The sequence below is a fragment of the Pelophylax lessonae genome (genome assembly GCF_965119305.1).
Source record: "Pelophylax lessonae genome assembly, chromosome: 6".
NCBI classification, from domain to species: domain Eukaryota; kingdom Metazoa; phylum Chordata; class Amphibia; order Anura; family Ranidae; genus Pelophylax; species Pelophylax lessonae.
The window spans coordinates 92,359,431-92,381,297 of NC_138773.1; the positions used below are offsets into that span (position 1 = coordinate 92,359,431).

General features: G+C 41.5%; 1 protein-coding gene across 1 annotated transcript in view; it reads left to right on the forward strand.

Annotated features, from left to right (window-relative positions):
• Window positions 1-18,302, forward strand: part of LOC309558110 (interleukin-21 receptor-like) — a 111,283-nt gene extending 92,981 nt beyond the window's left edge. Inside the window, exons 7-9 of the mRNA XM_082261084.1 lie at window positions 12,475-12,586; window positions 13,388-13,472; window positions 17,637-18,302. Of these exons, the coding sequence (XP_082117210.1) occupies window positions 12,475-12,586; window positions 13,388-13,472; window positions 17,637-18,008 (569 nt within the window). The 3' untranslated portion in view covers window positions 18,009-18,302. The remainder of the gene's footprint in view (window positions 1-12,474; window positions 12,587-13,387; window positions 13,473-17,636) is intronic.
• Window positions 18,303-21,867: the final 3,565 nt, after the last annotated feature.

The window sequence follows — 21,867 nt, forward strand, 5'->3', positions numbered from 1 at the left end:
TGGTCCTGAAGAAGCACGCTGCGAAACGCGTAGGCCCAAAGATCAGATATGAATTTATAGTTGTTTAACTATTGTTGTGAACGCATTATGAATGCATCATAACCCACACAATTTTTCCAGTCACCCCCTCCTTTGGCCGATCTGGATAAAAATTGTCTTGGGCTATGCGATTTTAATATCCATGTCAAAGGTTACCTCCTGAAGAGGAAAAACTCTATTGTTTGTCTCCAAATCTTTTAATTTTCTGTAATAAAAGGGTTATATTTTACTATATACGAGTCAACTTGATTCATTTATGATGTGCCTTAGAAAGTCCAGTCAATTTTTTCTGTGATCATTCGATGCGATTTGGTTTTCCAGACGCACAAATTTTCACAAAATCGTCTTGTTTTCAATTTTTTGGATGATGGCACCTACTGGGTAGTTCAATTTCTCCTTTGTTCTAGAAGTTTGGGTGTTATCCACCCGTTTTTGTTTTTTGAACACCCAGACATTGTCATAATCATTTTCCCTAATTTATTCCCCTTACCGGGAAATGGGAAATAAAAAATAGATTATATATCTATTTTTCTAAACAGCAAAATATATATAAATTGATTTTTACAAAAAATACTTACAAGTATATTCTTAGAATGACGGACTATATGGGCACATCATGGGATGGATTTATGAAAAAAATACACAACAATGTCCAAGGAGGTCAGGGAGGCTCAGTGGATAAAGAAGTTTTCTTCCATAAACTTAAAAAACTGCTGGAAAATAAGTCGAACCTGCATTGGCATACAAAATTCTTTGAAAAATATAATGAAGAAGGCCTAAATCCCATGGGATTACGTATACAAATTTTTCCTAACATTAGGAACATATATGCTAAGAAAGGGAATTACGAGCGGGTGGAAAAGGAGCGGAAATGAGTCACCATTCCAGCATATAACCAAGCTGAAACACAACGTACGTGCCACTTCCGAAGACGTCACACTCTGATGAAACGCGTCAAGTTGGCACGCACGTTGCCTCGATTTGAGCTAGCAGCTGGACCGCACGCCGAGACTCTTACTTCCGGGTTCGGCGAGACTAGCGGAGAGAGCCAGCGTCCTATCCAGCCGCGAGGCAACATAGGAGCTCAACAGCGGTTTTTTTATATTGACCCTACTCATATTGGGCCAAGTTTGTTTTTGATGTGTCACCTACGATTCATTTGGAGTGGTTTTATCACCTTGGAGTGTTTTTAAAGTTTGGCTGCAGTACCGATCGGGGGTTTTATGGATATTTTTATGGACGTTGTATGTGAAGTTTGTTGTGCATTTTTTGGAGTTCAATAAAAGGTAAACCTTTTTACACTATGAGGAGCTTCTACCTTTTTTCTTCCATGCCGAGTGTCCAGCCCTATCCATAAGGAGATCGTCCACCCACCTATCCATACATGGGAGCAGCAGCTTAAGCGCTTTAGATTACTCTTGGCGTACGCCATTGGAATCCACATCCTCTGGTAAGTGTGCTACCTTACCCCTGGGCACAGAGTGATAGAACCCAAAGGATCACCGTCACGCACGACCCCATCCTTGCACCAGAGACTTTTCTGAGCACGTTTCTTTCTTTTTTGCACATTACTAAATTGTGTTCACTTTCACGGACTATTATATATTTGAACTATTTTTATGTATTGATCTATTATCAAGCAGTAGCAGAATATTGTTTACACGTTTGCTTAGTGATTTACTATACACGGCATTATTTATTGTTATATTTATTCATATTTATCTATTTAAATAATTTTATTTATCAGCATAAGGCAATATACTAGTATTGGTACACGTTTGCACGTGCACTTTATTTTTCAAGCGATTTCATTAGGTTAGCGCAGTAATTTACATATTTTACAATTAGGAACATTACACCCAATTTAAAAGAAACATGGGAGGCCAATCTCAATTCATGTACTAAAAGAATGATTCTAATCCTACTAGATCAATACAGAAAATAAATGACAGAATTGAATGATGAGATTAACACACTTTATACCAAACACCAAGCATTGACTCTACTCCCTGAATATACATCTAGAAATACAAATCTCCAGGAATATCTGGAAAAATACAATATGGACATTGTCCATAAGAAAGAACAAAAGGTGATGAGAGACAGAGTAGCTTTTGGTAACAATATGGCATATAAATGGCCCATAATGGGTCCACAAAAAGGCTGCACATTCAATAAACCTAATAGAACAAATAATACCCGGGATTACGAAAGTATTGAATCAGATTCCTCTAACATGTCATCTCTTTCACAGAACTCATATACATACCAAGCCAATCATTGGAGACAACCTCAGAAAAGAACAAAACATGGTGATGGTAATGGCGCACCGGGGGATGTGGGTATGAAAAGAATACTTGAACACGACGCACAATCAAACAAAACAGTATCAACACCCTCACAAAATAGGACACAAGCACTTGCGAATCGCACGGGTGGTGATAATGGTGATGGATCAGTACGTTCGAAAACTACTTCACAACAACAGGTACAAACACATACTAAATCACAAATGGGATCAGAGGCTAATCACATTGAAGACGATGGTTTTTTAGTCTTACCAAACATAGAAACACTTCAGGAAGAACCATCACAAGACAACAGACAAATAAAGGGACCACTGGACACTCTTTTTGCCAAAATGAACACAACACCACGAACCTAAATATTGTGAACCTCTCAACTCACAATCTCACTCCCACAGAAATAGAAGTATTATCACTAGGACTATCTTTCTGCCCTACCCAAGAACTAGACCATTTTGAGTTCATTAAAGATCTAAATCTCTTTGGGAGAAAACTCACATATAAGTATTTATATGACTCAGATAGAAAGAGAAAAAAACAAGAAATAGTTGAAAAAGAGCAATGGAAGGACTTTAAGGTGCGCGATTTTCGCGCCCTCAAAGACCTAATGGACTTGCTAGAGGAAAATGAAGGATTAGAGACTAATAATACCCAGCTTGAACCAGAGACCAATGCAGGAGGGGCAAGAAACCATCACCTAAACACATTAATGCCAATCCCTAATATTAAAAAGAAATCAAACAAATTTCCGTCGCTGCAAGCAAATCCCAACATAGCTACTTTTATAACGCAGGTAACCAAGCAAATTCAAGATGTAAGTACACACAAGTGGGCCACCCAAAATCTTACTTGGGATCAGAAAAAAACACTTACAAATTTAACTAATAACAACCAGATAGTGATAAAACCATCAGATAAAGGGGGGAACGTAGTGATTATGAGTGTAGAAAAATACAAAACCATGTGCCTAACCATTTTGAACAACCATGATTGGTATAAACCAATTTCAAAAGAAGAGTCAACCAGACTCCAAACTAAACTTATTCACGCAATTGGGGAAGCATACCATAATGGCATTATAGATAAAGCACTACATGAGACACTCATTGTAAAGAACCCACGCACACCTACGTTCTATTCCCTACCGAAAACCCACAAAAATCTTGAAAATCCCCCTGGTCGGCCCATCATATCAGGAGTCGGCTCATATACTGAGCCAACCAGTCAATTTGTTGACCTATATCTAAGACCACATGTCACAACCCTACCATCTTATGTCAAGGACACACCTCACTTACTAAAACACTTAGAGGACCTACGGGTTCCCTCCAACTCAATTCTAGTCTCGATTGATATAGAGGCCCTATACAGCAGTATCCCCCATAATAAAGGAATAGAAGTGGTGAAAACGTTCCTAAGGGAACGTCCCTTTGAAGCTTGTAAACAAAATGGTTTTGTTCTTGAGGCATTATCATGCATTTTGACAGGGAATTTCTTTATGTTTGACGAGTCCCACTACCTCCAGGTACAGGGAGTAGCGATGGGGACCTCGTGCGCCCCATCCTACGCTAACCTGTACCTGGGGGGGTGGGAACGTGCCATTTTTTCAGATGAGGTGATGTTACCCTACTTTTCCTCAGTCCTCCTCTGGCTCCGATACATAGATGACGTGTTCATGCTGTGGTCGGGGCCGGAGGAGGACCTCATTACATTTTTGGGTCTGTTAAACACCAATCATATAGCCATCAAACTATTGCATTCTTAGATATCCAGATCTATATTGATGAAGAAGGAAAAATAGGCACTACTTTGTACCGTAAGCCTACAGCAGGCAATACGATTTTGCACGCCACTAGTTCCCACCCCAAACCCTTAATTCAAAGTATTCCCTACTCCCAGTTTCTACGTTTAAAACGCATATGTTCAAATCAACAACACTATCAACAGGAAGCAAATGCTCTGCGTGACAGATTGTTAGCACAAGGCTATACAAAAACATGCCTCCGAAAATCCTTTAACAAGGCCTCTAAAAGAACAAGAGAGGACCTCATTTACAAACCCAAAAAGAAAGATAATACAGAAGCTGTTCGGCTTATTACCCCTTTCAATCGACAACATAATATTGTGCGTCAAATATTACAACAAAACTGGCACTTACTCACTAATGACCCTATATTAAGCAAATATGTTAAAGATCATCCCGAAATTACCTTTAAATGAGCTAAATCAATAAGGGACAGAGTGACTAAGAGCCACTTTTGTGGGAGTGAGAACCAGGAAAATGAGGAAGTAAACGGTACATGGAAATGTGGCAAATGTAACTACTGTGATTGGATTTTCGAAAATCAATCCATGTATTTACCAGATGGCCGTTTACACTCCATTTTACACCATGTTGACTGCCAGACTATAGGTATTGTCTATATCATGTATTGTGCATGTGGGTCATACTATATAGGGAAAACAAAAAGACCCTTTTGGAAGAGAATCAAAGATCATATAGGTTATGGAAAAAACAACCAATTATTAACCCCGATAGGGAGACATTTGGGGGTCTATCACAAAAATGACACCTCGGTTATCAAATTTGCAGCGCTAGAAAGGATTTTGGAAAACCCCCGGGGAGGGGAATTTGATAAAATAATCTTACAAAGAGAGAGTAGATGGATATTTTGTTTACAAGCTACTAAACATCCAGGCTTGAACGATGCTTTAAGTTACAAGCCGTTCTTATAACATCCGTATATATAATAATCCCATCTACTCCTATATATATATATATATATATTTTTTTTTTCTTTCTTTTTTCTTAAAAACCCTCCCTTCCCCCTCCTCTGGGCCTTCACCCAGATATGCACCACTAAGAAATAGCACCAAAACATCTCAGGTGCAGTCGGTCATAAGAATATTTTAATATTTAAAATGGGGTCCTATGTAAATTAGGGTGCCATACTACCTGTTGTTACATTCTACTAAAATATAAATAAGAACCTCGATTTAAATTCCAAATGTGGTTTAAAATTATTGTTTATGTTCCTGTACATTATAGTTAATTGGTTTGTGTGCAATACTTCAATGGACCCCCACAGGATGCGTGCTCTTTTCTTTCCGGGCGGGCATATGCGCCTCAGCGGAGAGACACCACGGTGTCCCCTCGTTTCTCGGGAGGGACCGGATGTGATCGGCATACTTCCGTGTGCCGGCGCCCGATCACCTCCCTGCACTCATAACTTCCGGTTTCGGAAGCGAGTGTATTGAGGCGCACGCACCGCCGCACGCCGGAAGTAGCGTCATTGGGGAAAGTTCCGCCCCCGGGCGCTTGATCCGCCAATGGCGGTGTGGAGGGCGCGATACAAAAGGACTTAGACCGCCAACCATTCAATATGGCGGCGGACTCGTGGCAGAGCGGCAGCACAGGTAACAGACAGGGGAATTGTTTTACCACACTAATCAATCTTTCGGGGACGTTCTTCCTAATGGACTCTTTGATACATTACAGGCCAGAACCTCCGGCTCCACACTCAGGGACCCTAATTTACCAGCCAGCTAATCGTACCTTATGGGCATATTAATATCCATATATACATCCGGTATGTTGCCTATACCATATAATCATATCTATTAGATGATTCGAACCCTTTACTAACAGCATCCTAATATAAGATACATGTATATTGTCTATATGTAGGTTGAATGTGGGAAAAAGCAATCTAAACATATAGCCCATTAGGATTGGATACCTTATCACTATCTTCGATCTGGTCCATTATAGCCTTGAGAGGGCCCTTCCGATCAACTAAATCTTCAAAGGGTCATATTTGTGACCACTGGACTAACAAGGTAATACAGCATAGACACTGTTTGGCATAATAGATAAGATGTATCCCAATACTAGCTAAAATCATCTTACCCCTTTCAGCATCATCTTGCTGTCTTTCCCTTTGGATCCTGTGAGCGTAGGAGCAATATTCAAGAGGTTCCAATACTACCATATCTGTTACCACAGACATGCTATAAAGGTAATAAGTTAACAACAATTTTGGGCCCACTATATGTGTAAAATACATATGAGAAATTATATTTCTCCCTTTTTTCTATGCTCTATCAGGTCTGTCCAAGACCAGGATTTATCGATCCTGGTAAAATCCTCTGCTGCATTCCATTTCTGCCAAAAATTCACTTTTATATGCCTATACAGTAAGAAAAATAATACAGGTAGGCACAGTTAATAATGAGGCTTTGGTTTAACTTACTAAATATAAATGTCTTAAACCACATTTTCTATATACTTTTAGATCTTACCATAGAAATTATTTAGATCACTACTCTGCCTTGATTGTCCTGTATCGCATCTTCTATGTCCGCCCGGGAGACACTAGCTACATCCACAAGGTGTGAGTCTACTTTGAATTGTACGCACACACAATGCATTACTCATTATATGTACCATAAATGTACTAATGGAAAATTCTCTTTTGTCTTAAGATTTATCTGATGCTAAAATGTGGTCCTGAAGAAGCACGCTGCGAAACGCGTAGACCCAAAGATCAGATATGAATTTATAGTTGTTTAACTATTGTTGTGAATGCATTATGAATGCATCATAACCCACACAATTTTTCCAGTCACCCCCTCCTTTGGCCGATCTGGATAAAAATTGTCTTGGGCTATGCGATTTTAATATCCATGTCAAAGGTTACCTCCTGAAGAGGAAAAACTCTATTGTTTGTCTCCAAAACTTTTAATTTTCTGTAATAAAAAGGTTATATTTTACTATATACGAGTCAACTTGATTCATTCTATGATGTGCCTTAGAAAGTCCAGTCAATTTTTTCTGTGATCATTCGATTTGGTTTTCCAGACGCACGAATTTTCACAAAATCGTCTTGTTTTCAATTTTTTGGATGATGGCACCTACTGGGTAGTTCAATTTCTCCTTTGTATATGTGTAGGTGGTTCCTGCGCTATCAAAGGAGGTGATTCTGATCCCTTCCGACTGCTGCACCACTGGACTGGTACCAGAACCCAGTTAGTGAAATCTAAATATGGGGATGTGTGACGCGCTTTCAGAAGAAAAAAATTAAATAAATAAATAATTGCTGTGATTAAATTATATGGTGAATAAATATTGTGTTGTGTTCTCTCAATTCCTTATCCTCGTGATACAAATCACGAGGATAAGGAATTGAGAGAACACAACACAATATTTATTCACCATATAATTTAATCACAGCAATTATTTATTTATTTAATTTTTTTCTTCTGAAAGCGTGCCACACATCCCCATATTTCAATTTCTCCTTTGTTCTAATTTTTTTCATCATTTTAGGCCAATTTGTATTCTGGCTACATCGTTTGGTAAAAAAAAATTCCAATAAGCGTAATTTGATTGGTTTGCGCAAAAGTTATCGCTTCTACAATCTAGGGGAAAGATTTATGTAATTTATATTTATTTCAGTTTTTTTTACTAGTAATGGTGGTGATCAGCGATTTTTAGCCAGACTGCGACATTGCGGCGGACAGATCGGACACCTAACTGATATTTTTGACAATTTTGGGGGTACCAGTGATGACACTACAGTGATCAGTGCTACAAAATGTGCACTGTTACTGTATTAATGACACTGGAAGGGAAGAGGTTAACCCAGGGGCGATCAAAGGGTTAAATGTAAGCCTAGGGGGTGTTTTCTAACTGTGGGGGGATGGGCTTGTGAAATCAACACAGAGACCTGTGTTCCTAAATAGGAGGATCACAGGAGCTCTGTGTTGATAGCAGAGAGAACAATGGTCTGCTGTGTTTACATCAGCAGACCGCCGTTCTCTCTTCACGGGGAGCGATCTCGGGTGTCCACTGGCAATCGTGGCCACCAGCCCCGTAAATCTACTTCCCTGCTGGCGAGTGGGCGTGCGGTTAAAGTATAACTAAAGGCAAAACGTTTGTTTTACTTTTAGATAGAGTGGAGATGGATTACAACCCCTGTCAGGTTTTATTGCTGTCTGTGCCCCCATTAGGCCCTACTTACTATTAATATTGAAAGGTATAGTAAAAGAAAAACCCACATTTTGGGTTGTTACTAAAAATGTATTAGAAGGGAAATCGTCTGATGGGGACACTAGTTCTGGTGACCTGGGGGTCCCCAAGAAATTCCCTTAATTTGCAGGGATTTCCTCTTACTTCCTGTTTGGCTATGGGACAGGAAGTGAAGGGATATCTCTTACATGATGATGTGCCCCCCTCCCCCCAAGGGGGCATGTAAATTACATACTAGGCTAACAGAAAATGGGCAGAATAACACAGGATTGGCAGCGCTGAACCAGGAAGAAAGTCAGGGACAGTACTGGAGCATGCTGGAAAGGGTGAGAAAAAATTGAAATATTTTTTAATGGAGGGGAGTTGCGGAAGTCACCCTAAATATATTAGTTGGGGTTCTACTTTAATGCAGTACATTCCTTTTAAATTACACCCTAAAACATGAAAAAAAATATACCTGCACTATTATATCAAAGCAGTGCACCACAACACCCAGATAACACTGGTCTACAAATTTTGGTAAATTATCGGCCTCCAAGATAAAATGTGCTTATTCTTACATATTTTGATTGGATGAATTAGAAAACAGGTGATAAAGGTGCTGGTTGGCTGAAGTTTTCAAGATATTTCACAATGAAGATTTACACACAGGCGATTATATTCGCCTACACGGGAGGGAGGTGTCTAAAGACCATTTTGCATCCTAACTTCTTGGCAAAATATGATAGAACAATGAAACAATGGTACCACATGGAAGTGTATGAATCTATCTTCACTTTGAGACTGAAGATTATTACCTAACTGTAATTTATTATTCTTTTATTGCACTGTAAACTTGTCTTGGTCAGATCTACGCATCATACAGTTACATTTGGTGGTTTGTGAAAGTGTCTTTGCTTAACATTTCCAAGGAACAGTCACGTTCTATTTTCTTTCAGAAGCCATGCTCGAAACTGTGTAAACAATGCAGATAACTTCTGATACATTTGTGGTGAGGTTACATTTGCATCTCAAAAGTGCAGTATGACGGCGGTGGTAAAAACGGCATACCACCCATATTTTGGATGCAAAATAGGGGATCAGGACAAGAGTTGTGCCCCTCATTATTGTTGCATTATGCCTCATACACGCGTACCGATCGTCGGCCGACCGATCGGCCGTCTTTTGTCCAGGGATGTCCTGTCCGCTGAAAAGTGCAAAAGACTGCACACGAATTTTGTCGGCCAACAACAGCCGACTGCAGAAGAGATGTCATGTGATGGTTAACTTTCCGTGTGTTTTTTCTTCTCTGAGCATGCCCAGTCTTGCAAATCTGCTGATTGTCGACCGAATTCTGTACTGACTGAGGAACAATCGGCCGTTCTGGTGTTGGCCAACAAAAATTTTAATGCCTGCACAACAGATTCTGTTCGGCCGAAAATGCGCTGTCGGCTGTCGGAAGCATCATACTAACAAGCCTACAATCGGCCGATCGGTCGTCGGCCGAATATTTACAGCCGACAATCGGTACGTGTGTACGGGGCTTAACATGTGCAACCTATCTGCCTCATTGGCTAAACAAGAGGAAAAAGTCTGTGCCTTTCGTAGTGAAGGGAGCATAAAAATGTTACACGCAAACAAATAAATGAATGGAAAGTTATGTTATTGGTATCAATAAAAAGATACATTTCTACTGATTGGTGTGGCACCATTCTCATTGCTATATCACATTTTGCAGAAAAGTTATGGAGCATAAACGCACATCCCCCTCCTAATTTGGAATTATTTTGAAGCAATTTAGACCTGAAGCTGTATCTTTGAAACTGGAGCCAATTTATACTTAGGACCTAAAGTGTTAGTAAACCCAGGACCCTGCATTCACTATATCTGATCTTCCACAGTAAACAGAACATGGAGATGCAATTATTGTAATAAATTCAAACTGCTAAATACCTTTTCTCATCAGCAGTTAGAGCAGTCTTGTGACTTCTATCAGTATCCAGCCAAGCACTGGTTAAAGCTTGTAGGAGGAGTTTTCTGACTGTCCTACAGGGTTGCAAGACCCCTGACACTCTTGACTGTGCTGATTGGCCCAGCGCTAATCACATGCACTCTCCCAAGAATAAAAAAAAGCTCTCTAGCAATACACACCAAGCAGAGCATGTGCAGCCTGACTCCAAAGACTCTGTGTTATCAGGAAATTATCAGGGGACAGTGGAAGGAGGGGAGGATCAGAGAAGACAGGATCAAACAGCCTTTTTACACCATGCTGAGGATTAACCCCTTAGGTTCCACAGTGAGTAACACAAGAATTGCTTTGCTTTTTTTTTTTCCAAACAAGTTACAAGCATTAACAAGCAAGAAGGTACACTGTCAGTGCTTTGCACCTATTCCCTGCGCTCAAAGTGGTGCAATCCTCTATCCAACTCGACTTGTAGATGAGAACAAATCATTCGGCAACCTTCTAATGCTTCAGCCTTGCAGCCCCTCACTAGACCAGGGTAGTCTGGAAACACTGTGAAACGACAAACAAACACAAGGGTGTACCGGCCTAGTGCATTATCCTTAAAATAGATTTATTAAAATGATGAATTAAAATTACTCACAAACGAGTTCTTGCTAAAAGGCACATCAAACAAGCATAAAATCCTCAGCATCGAGATCGGGATTCCATCGTCCCCTGAACGTCCCCTGAAGCTGTACAGGCTTACCGGTTTCGAGGCAGCGCCTCTTCTTCAGAGCCTCTGAAGAAGAGGCGCTGCCTCGAAACCGGTAAGCCTGTACAGCTTCGGGGGACGATGGAATCCCGATCTCGATGCTGAGGATTTTATGCTTGTTTGATGTGCCTTTTATCAAGAACTCGTTTGTGAGTAATTTTAATTCATCATTTTAATAAATCTGTTTTAAGGATAATGCACTAGGCCGGTGCGCCCTTGTGTTTGTTTGTCGTTTCACAAAGTTACAAGCATTGCTTTACTGCATATACAGACTAATTTTAGTGTTGTGGGTTTAGTAACACTTTAAATTGTCTTTGTTAGTGACCCAATTCTGCCAAAATTTAGTTACTTTCGTTTCTGAGTCTTTCTCCTTGTAGACTTTGAAGTTCATATCTATGTTTTGGTGCATGTGCGTTCAGATGCCATTTGCAAACATACAAAACCAAAGAAATTCTAGCGCTGGAGCTGTGGCAGTCTCAATAGATGATTTATAATAACTCCACGTGTGGTGCTGCTAATAAAGGTGCTGAACCAGCAAAAAAGTACACAGAAAACAGGGAGACCAGTGCTAGCCTCAGTGGATATAGGGGAACCACAGCCAACATGAACCAATATAGTTTATTGAAAATTGATAGTTGAGAATAAAAATCCAAACCGGTATGGGAAGTCCCTGATGGATGAGGGGTGTACACCAAGCATCGCCGCCGGATGGGGTCCACTCTCTGATGGAGAAAGCTTGAGCTGGTTGATTGTGCGGGGAGGGTAGGGGAGCACACTGAACCAGCCGGTGTGCACTAACACTTCCTCCTTCTACCTCCTATTCTGCAGAGCTCAGCGGAGCGGGATGGATGCCTTTGACCAAGCGGTACTTCCGCGAAACATGTCGTCGCGGCAACTGGGCATTGTTTGCAAGTCAAGCTGGCTCTGAATTCCTGTTTCATCAAATCCGGTAATGACGTCCTTCCGGTTTCCGGCTGCACGCATCCATCCCGCTCCGCTGAGCTCTGCAGCATAAGAGGTAGAAGGAGGAAGTGTTAGTGCACACCGGGTGGTTTGGTGTGCTCCCCTCCCCTCGCTGCGCAATCAACCAGCTCAAGCTTTCCCCATCAGAGAGCGGACCCCATCCGGAGGCGATGCTTGATGTACACCCCTCATCCATCAGGGATTTCACATACCGGTTTGCATTTGCAACCATAGCACATTCCTACAGTACATACAGTATATGAATGAATTTGCATATTTTGAAGTAATGTGCAGCAAACTGCCTGATTTGCTTGACTGCATTATAATGACTGTTGATTTAGCATATGGACTAGCTCGCTGCCTTGTACATTTATGTATTTCCAGACGCTGATGTTTCAATCAATTGTAAATTTCTTATGTTATACCTTTTTATTTTAAGGAGCTAAAGATGAAGGCAAAGTCAACATCGTTTATGTAATAATGGTTGTATGCGCACTGGCAACGACATGTATCTTGCTGTACTTGGTTTTCTTTTCCAGCTTAGGCAGAAGGTAAGTAAAGAATGCAAGTGGGCCAAAAGTTTGCACAGTACACAGAGAAAACCTGAGAAAACACCAATGTTCACATTGACTTACCCTGAAACCACTTATGTGTGGTCCCTGACATCTCCAGAGGGCTTCCTTTTTGTAAACTCGCTGTTATTCAATGAAGAGGAACTTCACCAAGTTTTTTTTTTTAAATTAAAGTCAGCAGTTACAAATATTCCAGTCCTCAAAGTGAGCTGCATTTTTCTACCAGGCCCTCCTCTATACACATTTAAGAGCCTACTATCTGGTGAGCACTTTCTGCACTTCCTAGTGTTGCTATCAGAGAGGTAACAGCCTAGGACCAGAACTAGTTCCACCCATACTAGAATTTAGTCATGGATTTGCCTAATGGTAGATCCATCAAAACCAATTTTTACTTCTCTCTTGCAAACTGACACTCCGCCTGACAGGAACAGCATACAAGTTAATTTTAACAAAATCAAGCAATCCCTGGTAATTAAAGCTAAAATATAAAAACAAATCAAGAAACGACTATTTCCTTTTAAAGGTCTCTGGGTCTCTCATCCAGACCATAATTTCATTACTAGTGAGTCAGTGACCTGAAACAGGTATGCAAGAATTAAGACTTCAGATTTCACAGGTTGCATGCTTTTTCCAGGTTACTGCATCAGGTTGACGGTCTGGAAGTCTGTATCTTGAAAGATAAGTCAGTAGCGGTAGTTCACATATTTCTATCCTCATAGATTACCATTTTGTGTTTCTGATTTTGGTACAATCTGATAATTGCTTTTTTTTATATTGAAGGTTAAGGATACCATTTTTAAAGGAGGTCCCTACAGCAGCCAACTTCTTTAGGCCTCTGTACATTGTGCACAATGGTAATTTTCAGGTAAACATCATCTGTAAAGTAAAAATCAATAGTATAAATAGCGAGTAACTTCCTGTTTGTGATATATTCTTGCACATATTCAATGTCACATCCTCAGGGAACATGCACCGCCTCATTCTATGCTATCCTCCTCAGTGTTCTATTCCCACTTCTTTAACTGACCTTTTTCTGTGTTTTTGCTCCTTCTCTGTGGCCCTTCTCTCCTCTTCCCCTGGCATCCTCTGTGTTTCATTCATCTTCATTGCAGTTTCTGAACCTCCACTACTCTGCTTTTAAGGGGGCTTGTGATTGGTTAGATGTTGGTGCCAAGTCCCCAAGCTCCCACTTCTTCGTGGATAGGACATAAACCCACTGCTGGTAGTGTGTAAGCCTTTGTCCCACTCCTTGCCAGAGGCCTTGAAGGGTAGGCGGGTGACACTTCCTCCATATTCCCCTCCTCGTTGGTCACCAAGGGTGGGTTACACAGGAGGCCTACCCCAGGGTGAATTCATCTGGGCTATGCTGGGCACTCTGAACAGGGTCACTTGCCTTGCACATAGGGTACCTTTACTTGTGCTGTGCACTGTGTACATTGAGCGATAAACTGTATTCCAGTTAACTATCTTGCTCCCTTGTCAATGTACACTGTACTATCTCTGTTGTATTTAAGAGGGACACGCTGAGCCTATGCCCCCTCCACCTGTCCTCTGCTACCTCACTACCAGTAACGGAATAGGGTCCCGCCGAGCACCTTACATGGACTCCATACATGCTCTGCATTAACACTTTCTATTCCGTACCTGTGCACAGGCTGAGAACATTTGCGGTGCTGATGTGTTCCCGTTGCAATAGGAGATGGACCGCACAAGGAGAGAGAGCTGACAACAACTCTCCCACTGCAAGAGGCTGCCCCACCTGTCAGAAGCACATGTTTCACATTAGGCTGCTTTGCAAACCTCTGTTAACCTTGGTAACCACTTGCTTTACTCCGCACCATGTTACTCCTGCAGTGAGTCAATCTATGGCAAAATCCATGGTGGCGGTATCCAGGGTTGGTATTTTCAGAGGGACTGCAGGTCCCAGCAATCCCCCGACTTGGTGGATGTGGCAGCAGACAGGCTTATTCTCCAAGGTAGATGTCACGAACCTGGTTGGAGGCTGAGGTGACGAGAGGGCTCCCCTTGCGGTTGAGTGCAGAGCACCCCTGGAGATGGTGACAGAGAGTGCTGTGCCCAAAGGTGCTCAGGTTGCCTGCAGGTGTAGCTGTGTCAGGAATAGGATCTGCAGTAGATAAGACAGTCACTTGGATCACTGGAAGTGCAGGCAGGTTAGTTCAATCAAGGTCAGAAGCCAGGCCGAGGATCAAACACAGGTAGTCAATCCGGAGCAGGCAGGGAGAAGTCCGTAAGGCAACCCGGGTTCAGAGCAGGAGAAAGCCAGAGCAGGTCAAGGATAGCCGGGTCAGTAATGGGTAATCAATCAAGCAGGAGTTTCAAGGCACAAGGAAATCGGGTACTAGCTGAAGATAATCCAGCAATAAATGGCAGCCAGTGCTGAGTTTATATAGGAAGTGGATGTTGATAATTGGCACTAATTAGGATGTCCCACATGGCCATTTTGGGAATTAGCATATCTGACATTTCCTGACAGTCCTGCACGGCCATTTTTGAAATTGGCATATCTGCCATTCCCTGACTGTCCCGCACAGCCATTTTGGAAATTGGCATATTTGCCATTCTTCATCAAGTTCTTCCCTGACAGTGGAACTACTCCCCTTCTCTCCTATCTGTAAGAAGTTGGAGATGACACGCTGTGGCTTGTCTGTGTCTTCCTTCCCATGCAGCAGACTGTGTCTGGGTAGAGCCCTCCCCCCTTTTTATTATCAGCACAAAGAAAGAGGCAGATGCGGGGAAACCTGGTTAACTGTTTTCTTCCCAGCTGAGGCAGCAGCTATTTCACAAACCAGCACTTTAACCTGCTTACAACCATTCTTTCTCAGGTATTTTTTTCACCAATCTCCTCCCTAATTTACTAACTTTCCTATTTTGTTCCAGTTATATATTCCGCCCTTTATCATCTGTTCTCTTTCTACCCTGATGCCACTGCTCTCCTATTCTGCTCTTTTTTTATGTTTTGTCAGCTGAGCATCTTCTGCACCCTTTGCTCATTCTGCCAAAGTTCTCAGTACCTTCACTAAATAATCATGCATAATAAGAGACGGAGGAGTACCAACATATAGGATTAAATACAACCACATACAATAACTTTTCATGGGACCTTTTCCCTACTACACATGTAGTCTAGACCAGTGGCTCCAAAACTTAGTGAGACCAGGACCCGTAACCGTAACATTATTTCAAAAAACTTTTGTGGATAGATTGCATAAGATAATATTTCGTAGGTTTCAGTGTAGCAGTCAGCACTATGTAATGTACAATATACCACATACAGTGCAACAGTCAGAGTGCAGGGGTTATGAACTAATGCTCCTTTATGCTGTTGGTCAGTGTGCTACCTTCACTCAGCATGCCCCCCTACACTAGTCCTAGGTGTGCCCTCTTATACTGGTGGTCAAAGCTCAGTGCATCTACTTAATTGGTGGTCAATGTTCCGTGTGCCCCTTACATTGGTGCTCAGTGTGTCCTCTTACATTGGCAGTTAATGTCTCAATACACAAAAGCAGATGAAGGGCTTCAGTTTATTTAACTTTAGTTGCAGCATCTTCCTAGTTAGGTGCTACTAGGTTAGGTAGGATGTAGGTAAATGTTGTTTATTTTTGGCTCTATTCTAGTCAGTGGAGCTGGGTTCGATTGATTTGTTCTGTTCTGGGTTACTCTGTACTGCAGGTTTACCTGTCTTCCCCTCTCTTTCCAGAATGTGCTGGAATATAGTGGGTGGAGAGAGATCCTGAGCTGGCCATGTATACAGCTTTATTCAATCCCTGGTCAGGAGAGTGACCATCAGTGGGTAGAGAGGTGAATATAAGGTCTGGAACCTGGAGCAGCAGAGTCCTTTGCCTAATGCAGAGTGACCCAGCCTGTTAAACCGAATACTGGCTGAAAATTCCATGTGACTGACTGCTTTGCTTTGGGATCAGAATCTGGGTTAATCAGTAGGGCCAGTCCAAGGTCTGTGCTACATATTAAAGATGGTGCTGATGGGTGGAGAGCACTGCTTTATTTCTATTTACCAGATGAGGCAAGACACTACATAGTTAGTTGGTTCCTGCAGGGAGAAAATACATGGGGCAGGCATGGGGGTGGGAACAAAGCCCTTACCAGGGAGACAGGTCTGGCCAGAGAATTGCGAGGAGGAGATGGCTGCAATCAATAATCAGGAGGTGACACCAAAGTGGTAAAGTAAAGACTCGGGGTCATTGAGGGCATAGTTTGTGTGTAATCATTGTCAGAAGGAACCCTACAGCCGAACACCGGGCTGAAGCACTGGTGTAGACAATGTTCATGCTTTTTATTTATATTTCATTAAATATAATATTTAAAATAAAAAGCTGGTGCAGGTTACAATTACTGTTTTTAGAACACCTCCAACCAGAGCCCCATCGTTGAAAAGAAGTAATTTATCTTAGCCAATGATTCCACATTCTTGCTTTCATCCAATGGTGGGACTGTATCAGATACTCAATGAACAATATAGTACATGAACAATGTTGTTCACTTCTTCAGGATAATTGGAGAGTAACAATATTTCTTGTCACAATATAAAAAAAGTATGACATGGGCATCCCCTCTGTGCATATGCCTCTGTGATGGACCCAGGCAGATGCAGGAGGAATTTGACAAGTCATAGATGGCCACACCAGTCTAGTGAGAGGAAACATACATAACCCATTTGAGTGGAAATGTTACCAAGTAGGATTTGTATATAGCTTGTAAGAACTTGTACATGGACAATTTTATCGTTGCTGATACTTTAACATATTCGATTTTACCGTATCAGAGCTGAGGTGCGAGGATGGATCTTGCATTTGGACAAAGGAAACATTCTTTAAAATACTTAAATACTTTAAGGGGCATTAAAGAAATGAAAATCAGGGCAAACCTGTCTTTTTTTAAATGCCTTTTTTTGAGGAAAATAATTTGATCTTTTTGTTTTCTCAGAGTCAAAAAAATAAAAAAGCAAATACAGTAAATGCATAGATATACACTAACATTTTTGTTGTTTCAGGACTGGACTAAGTATCCAAATAAATGCATTCAAAAGAAGCAACAGGGAAAGTACTGTAGATCTGTGGACTCAGCCCTTCAAGTTTCCACCATCTTGTGCTTTCAGAAGGAGACCATTTCTCCTATTAAAGTGGAAGCTCCTACTCCAACAAATGACGTTCCTGTGATAGATAAGGAATGTGATGTCCCCTCTTGGTCTGGTCTACTCCAAAACAAGGACATATCTCTAAGTGAATGCTATCCAACTGTCTCTCCAGACATTTCCCTGCTTAATGAGGAGGAAGAGAAAGATATATCTGAGGTGGAATGCCCGACTACCTATTTTACATACAACGGCACTTACTTTGTAAATTTAGTAGAGGTAGTGGAATAGTTTAACATGGAGCAGGTTGCTTGGAGACACACAATCTGTGAAGGCAAGATGGTGGTATTCATAGTGTATTTCATTCAGAAATGGTCATCAGATCTGCCTGAGCAGCCTTTCTAAAGCTGAGTGAAACTAATAAACTATGGAAATGGATGGTGGTGAGTAACACCAAACTTCAGACGAAACACAAGACTGCATAGTACATATACTACTGTATGTTGAGTGAACTGGTCTTTATTTGAATCAGCATTTTGGATGCACTGTTTGGCATAGAATGCCCTGGCCATGTATGTTGTGCACCGTAGCATTAAATGCAAAAAAAGGTTGATCCAATAATGAATCCACCCATAACCAAACAGGCTGTATTTGTAAAAAAATCCATTCATCTGTTGATAAAGCAGTCAAATAGACTCAGTGGAACTAAAGTCTGCAATACTTAATTCTTCTTAATCCTCCCTCGTCCAAGGTCCTCCATCTTCCACCTGCCTTCTACAGTGTGACAGGTTGCCGGGATGACTGAGTTCAGTCATCCCGGCACAAAAGGGAACTGTGCTGGAATGTAATGTGCAGCGCAGTGTACATTCTACAAGAGACTGTAAGCAGGCAGGTCAATTTTTTTAAATGTAGATTTTAGCTCTGCTTTAAATATGTTACCTCCTAGTGATTATAGTGTAGTTACTGCATTCTAAAAAAAAGGATGGGTGGAAGAGTGTCCCACAAAGGGCCAATAGCCATGTTACAATAAAGCGGACCTTGAAAAAGAGACAAGGTCTACCTATTAGATAGTGTCTCCTCCTCATCTTAAATTGTGCCACTAAAGCTATTGCCGACCGCCGCCAGACTATTTACTGCGGCGGTCAGACCCGTACAGGCAAAGTGACGTAGTACTACGTCGCTCGTCTGAGAGCCTATAGGGCCCTAACATGTCCGCGCGTGTGACCGGCGGACCCGATGTCCACCGGTCACTCGCGATCTCCCGGTGGAAAGGGAGAAAGGCAGGCGGCTGATGTAAACAAAGCCGCCTGTCATTCTCCCTGATCTAGCTGCAGCGATCATACGATCCTGCTATGTAGGATCGTATGTCTCTGTGGTTACATCACTAGCCACACCCTTTTACAGTTAGAAGCATGCCCCTAGGGTCACACTTAACCCCTGCATCACCAATAAAGTTAACCCTTTCCCTGCCAGTGTAATTTTTACAGTAACAGTGCATATGTATAGCACTGATTACTGTAGTAATGTCACTGGTACCCCCAAAAGTGTCAAAAATGTCAGTCAAGGGTCCGATCTGTCCGCCGCAATGTCGCAGTCCCGCAAAAAAAAATGCAGATCGCCGCCATTACTCGTAAAAAAAAAACACCAAAAATTACAGAAATCTTTCCCTTAGTTAGTAAACACAATAACTTTTGCGCAAACCAATCAAAATACGCCTATTGCGATTTTTTTTACCAAACATAAGTAGCAGAAAACAAATTGGCCTAAAATGTTAAAAAATTTTGATTTTTACATTTTTTGGGGGGAATTTCATATAAAAAAAAAAATTGAAAAATATTGTTATTTTTTCAAAATTGTTGCTCTTTTTTTGTTTATAGCGCAAAAAGTAAAAATCGCACAGGTGATCAAATACCAAAAAAAGAAAGCTCTGTTTGTGGGGGGAAAAGGACGTCAATTTCATTTGGGTACAGCGTTGCACGACCGCGCAATTGTCCGTTAAATTCACACAGTGCCGAATCGCAAAGTAGGGCCTGGTCAGGAAGGGGGTAAAATCTTCCGGGGCTTAAGTGGTTAAAAAAAAAGAAAAGAAAATGGGGGAAAGGACACTATACTTACCTTACAGACAGTTTTCTCCCATGACACTTTGGCAAGGGTGAAGTCACAATCCTGGCAAGATTCTGGGAATGCTGAAAAACCCACATTTTATGAGAAGAACCTTAATGCGCCATGCTGGGGCTATGTATTATATAATTTGGGATTCTCATAAAATTGATAAAATATCAGACCTTGTATTCTAGGCACTCTTTAACATCATCAAGTAAACTTGATGAATTTGTTTGGAGATTAATATTTTGTAAAGGTTGTCAGTAAGAATTGTTTAAAGGATAAAAAATATTCTCCTCGCAAAGGTTGGCAGGAATGCTGTTAGTTACACAGATATATTGATTTAGTGTTAAAGCGTAACTCCACTTTTGTTGGGAAAAAAAAACATTCCCCTCTGGGTTATCTCTGTACATTACAAGAATTTTAACAAACTTTGTTGCAGATTCCTACCTTTTGGTATTCTGAAGAAATCCCTGTTTGTTCCTCTTTGCCCCTATGCTGAGTGAGTCTAATGGAAGTGGTTTCATAATTATCAACCAGCTGCTGCAGAATTTGGGCTCTAATGAGGACATTTCCTATTAGAAGTATCTCACCAAAAATGACATTTTTGTTGCAGGGGATGCCTGAAATCTTAGTGTAGACTTCTGGGAAAATCTGTGAGCCAATCACATATGCAGGAAATTATGTTTCTGGGGGGGCGTTCTGTACACAGAATGTGTACAGAACACCTCCAGGTAGCAATAATGCATTGCACTTTACAGAAAATTACAGAAAATTACAGGGCTGCTGATTGAAAAGGAAAGGTAATTTTTAATAACATTTAATTACAATATGACTTGTGTCAAAATTGTACATGCTATATTATTTTTTTATTTGCTATTTTTTCCCATAAAAGTGGAGTTACCCCTTAAAGAGATTGTGAGAGTTAGCAATTATCCATATCTTATATCTTGTATTAACTGAAAAAAATATGTGTTCTCTGAATGGAGGCAGTGATTACTTAAAGTGGAGTTTCACCCATTTTAATACGTTTAGATGACGTAATCCCCTTTAAAAATGCTTTTACCAATTGTGACAGGAAGTCAGGTAAATCCGTGGGTGTTGTCACAGACAGGAGATACATTTCCACCTCGTTTAGAAAATTCACCAATTACTATAGGGTGTCGGCCGCAGAGGTAGCCAGAAAGGTGTAAGGACGTTAAAAAGACTTTAGCTGTTCAGGATGAGGCAATTAAGGCCTCTATAAGTTATCCAGAGGATGATTACTGATTGCTGCCTCCTGAAGCGATGTGCGCTGTGGAGAGCAGTCAGCTGAAGACTTCTCAAGGTGAGGTCATGGACTTTTTCTGTGTGAAAGGAAAACAAATGGACTATTGATTGTCTGCTGTATGACCAGCAGTGTCTGCCCAGCAGTAGGTTGGGACAGACTCCCTAGGTGTGTGTGTGAAGGTAGACGCCCACAGTGGCCAGGGTTTATTTTATTTTATGTTTGTTTTGAACTATGCTGTTTTTGATGCTTGCACTTGTGTGAAGAAAATTGCAAGAATAAACCATAGACTGTTGTTTTCAACTACTCCTCGGCTATCTCTCTGTGTAACGAACCCCCCCAAGGGGTCACCCTCTCTCGCTACCGAGCAAACCCCTCACACAATATAAACTATTTTTTTTTTTGCAAGAAATACCTTTTTTTCTACTTTCATCCGCACTTCCGGGTCCGGCCGCCTATAGGTGATTACATCACTAGGCGATTCCATGTATCCCAGCAGCCCTTCCGAATCGCCTAGTGACGAAATCTTGCATTATTGCACCGGCACCAGCTGTACTCAGGGATGTATTGCTTGGAGTCCGCACTCCGCCCCGCCTCCGCCCGCCTCCTCTTAGTGAGCTCTGCGGGATGTAATGCTTTCAGTCCGCGCCAACTGAGAGGAGGCGGGATGGAGACGGAGCGGAGCTTGGACTCAAAGCAATACATCCCATAGAGCTCACTAAGCGGAGGTGGGGCAGAGGCGGGGCGGAGGCGGGGGCGGGGCGGAGCGCGGACTCCAAG